The sequence below is a fragment of the Chaetura pelagica genome, unplaced genomic scaffold (genome assembly GCF_000747805.2).
Source record: "Chaetura pelagica isolate M959 unplaced genomic scaffold, ChaPel_1.0 scaffold252, whole genome shotgun sequence".
NCBI lineage: Eukaryota > Metazoa > Chordata > Aves > Apodiformes > Apodidae > Chaetura > Chaetura pelagica.
This window is the reverse complement of record NW_009952359.1, coordinates 494,096-496,864: the sequence shown is the minus strand read 5'-3', so window position 1 is coordinate 496,864 and position 2,769 is coordinate 494,096. Positions and strand designations below refer to the sequence as shown.

At 41.9% G+C, this 2,769-nt stretch overlaps 1 protein-coding gene across 1 annotated transcript in view; it reads right to left on the bottom strand.

Annotated features, from left to right (window-relative positions):
• Window positions 1-481: 481 nt before the first annotated feature.
• The window catches only part of MAN1B1 (mannosidase, alpha, class 1B, member 1), a 21,135-nt gene continuing 18,847 nt past the window's right edge, over window positions 482-2,769 (bottom strand). Inside the window, exons 10-12 of the mRNA XM_010007874.1 lie at window positions 1,748-1,945; window positions 1,301-1,432; window positions 482-944 (exon numbers count right to left, since the gene is read on the bottom strand). Of these exons, the coding sequence (XP_010006176.1) occupies window positions 741-944; window positions 1,301-1,432; window positions 1,748-1,945 (534 nt within the window). The 3' untranslated portion in view covers window positions 482-740. The remainder of the gene's footprint in view (window positions 945-1,300; window positions 1,433-1,747; window positions 1,946-2,769) is intronic.

The following is a 2,769-nucleotide window of genomic DNA, read 5'->3' as shown; positions in this document are numbered from 1 at the left end:
AACTGCATTACCTCTACAAAATCAGATGCCAATTGGAGCCAAACCAGCAGCAAATTCTCTTCCATCATTCATTGCAGCCACAGCTGGAACAGTTTGTTCAAAGTGCTCCACAGAACTAAGACACTGTACAGCATATGTTTGCTGCTACCTCCTTCTTCTCACAGGAGGCAGCACATCTTGGTGGCTTGGAATGAGAGCAGAACATGAGTAGCAAGACTGGCAGCCTTGCTTCTACCTGGGACAATGTTACAGTTCTTGTTTTATTCCCTTTGCCACCTGAAACACTACAGGTTCTTGGGAAGGAATGGTGCTGGAACAAAGTGGTTCAGTGAATCCAGAATTAGCCAGAAACCTGCAGGCTTATTCCTTCTCTCCAGGGACAATCCTGTGCTGTAAGACAACTTGCTGCATTCCTGATACATAATGAGCATTTAGTAAGACTGGCAGAAGCAAGTTCTGGATCACCAAAGCCCCATGAACATCATGGTCCACACTATACTTACTCTCTGAACCTCATCATCAATATCAGGAAAACCAGCTTAGTAGGACACAGCCTACCCATCCCAGAACCAGGGATCAGATTTAAGACTGACATGACTTCTCCAAACCAGAGATGCTTTTCCAAAGGTTTTGTGTTTTCAGCCAAAAAAGGTGTAATTTGGCATCTCTCCTTATACCCTGAAAAGTAAAGTGACTTGAAGATAAAAATGCCACTGCTGGAAGGTCTCCTGACACCCAGTCTAAGCTGGCACCCAGATAGGGAGTGGATGAGCTTCTGTGTTAAATACATATTTGTCAAGGTTGATTAAGTCTATGTCATCTGAGAACAGCAGGAACATGTATTTGAGTGTCTCCCCAAGGAAGAAGCTCTCCATCTTATCACGTGGCTCTGGATTACTGGGATTCTGGACATTGTTAATGGAAGTATAACCACCTGTAGGAACCTGTGAAAAAAAAAAAAAAATTTAGAAATTTTTGATGTTTCAATAGTCTAAAATAAATTCTTTTCAGTTGTTAACATCCAGATACAAGAAAATGTAGAGACACTTTGGTAGTCTGCACACAGCTTCTGCATTTTACATTTCAGTCAATGTCAAACAAGTTCCTTCCCTGAATATACTAAGCAGTGTAGCTTAAATTCTAAGGCACTAAATGAACTGAATTTTAATGTGTGTTCTGATTAATTTCCCCATGGGTATGTGATGCCACTTGAAAGACAGTAGATTTCCAAAGCTCTTGTTAGGGACCAAATGAGTGAATAGAATCACGACACAAAAAGGTCATTATAAGCTGACCTTACCCGTGTGTATTTGTTGAAGTTCTGCAAGATTTCCCAGCCCCAGTCTTGGTATTTCTTATCCCCAGTGAATCTGTACATATAAAAAAGGCTTTCCACAGTTTCTGGTCTCAGTAAGTTGTGCCTGTCTGCAGGCTGCAAGAGGAAAAATGAAAGGCAAAAATAATTTGAACAGGGAATCTCCTCAAGACACATGCAGCTGGAAAAACAGTAATTCCCACCTCCATCTACTCCATGCATATTTTTTATTATGCATAACTCAGCTTCTGTACCCCTGTAGTGTACATGGTTAATTAAAAACAAAGGCTAGAGTACACCTAGAAAGCAAGACAGGAGAAGAACAAGCTGTTTCACAACAGACCACATCACCAATATCCAGCTGGGAGTTTCACCAGCAGAACAGATACAGAAGAATCATGAAATAACAGTTCAGACCAACTACCTGCTCACCTTGATCTCCACATCTTTGTGACCCTTTTGTGCATGAAGATTGAAGTGAACAATCTCTGGACTCAGGCCTGTCTCCACTTGAGCATACATCTGGTAACAGGTTTCAATAAGGGCTTCAGCCAGTTTCATATGATCAGCAGTCAAACCATTGTGAGCGCCCAGGGCCAAAGTACCAGGCAAAAAGCAAACCAAGTGATCCTGCAAGACAAGACGACTCTTACTGGGGAAGAATTACACAGCAAACAGGTATTTTTGTGTGTGCCCCTCTGCTCCTCTAGTTGTTTGTCTTTTTTTTCTTTCTCCTCTTTAAAACACATTTCAGGTACCAAGAACTTGAGAGTAACTTGTTAACAACCTGATGTAGCACAAGGCATGCAGCATAAATACAGAGACATCACTGATCTGGAAAATGTACAAGACTGTGTTTTTATGTCAAGTTTATGAAAGAAAGGTCTGTCAGGGTAAGGGGGAAGAAAGTGTACATTTCATATCGACTCACAAAGGGGGGTGGGCAGAATCACCTGAAGGTTTCTCAGTAGAGACACCTAAAGCTACAACAGAAGGGACAAACTCATCATCTGAATTTCATTTTAAACTTAAAATGGAACAGAGACAGGAGTCAGCCACAGAAAAGCTCTGGAGAATGGGGAGAGGTCAGTCAAAGGACATTTTCATAATTCTGAAATAATCAGCTGCAGACATCACTGGGTGCACTGGAACAACTGGAAAATATGACAAAGCTTTCAAGCATTTTTCTGTGCGAAAGCTTGCCCCCTTATTGCAACTTTGTTATTTGGAGTAATAAAAAGCTACTAGCCCTTAGCTCCATGAAGCACCAAAGATGCAGGAGTACCATTTTTCCCACAAATCAGGGCTACAGCTGCCTCCCATGCCCACCACCAATTCTCCTGGACTTCCTCTTTTTTTCACAGCCAGCTGAATACTAGGTACCCCCAACAAAATACCTTTGGTTCTTAGTGTGCATATGGAAGAGGGGCACCTGAGGATGATGGTGTGAAGAG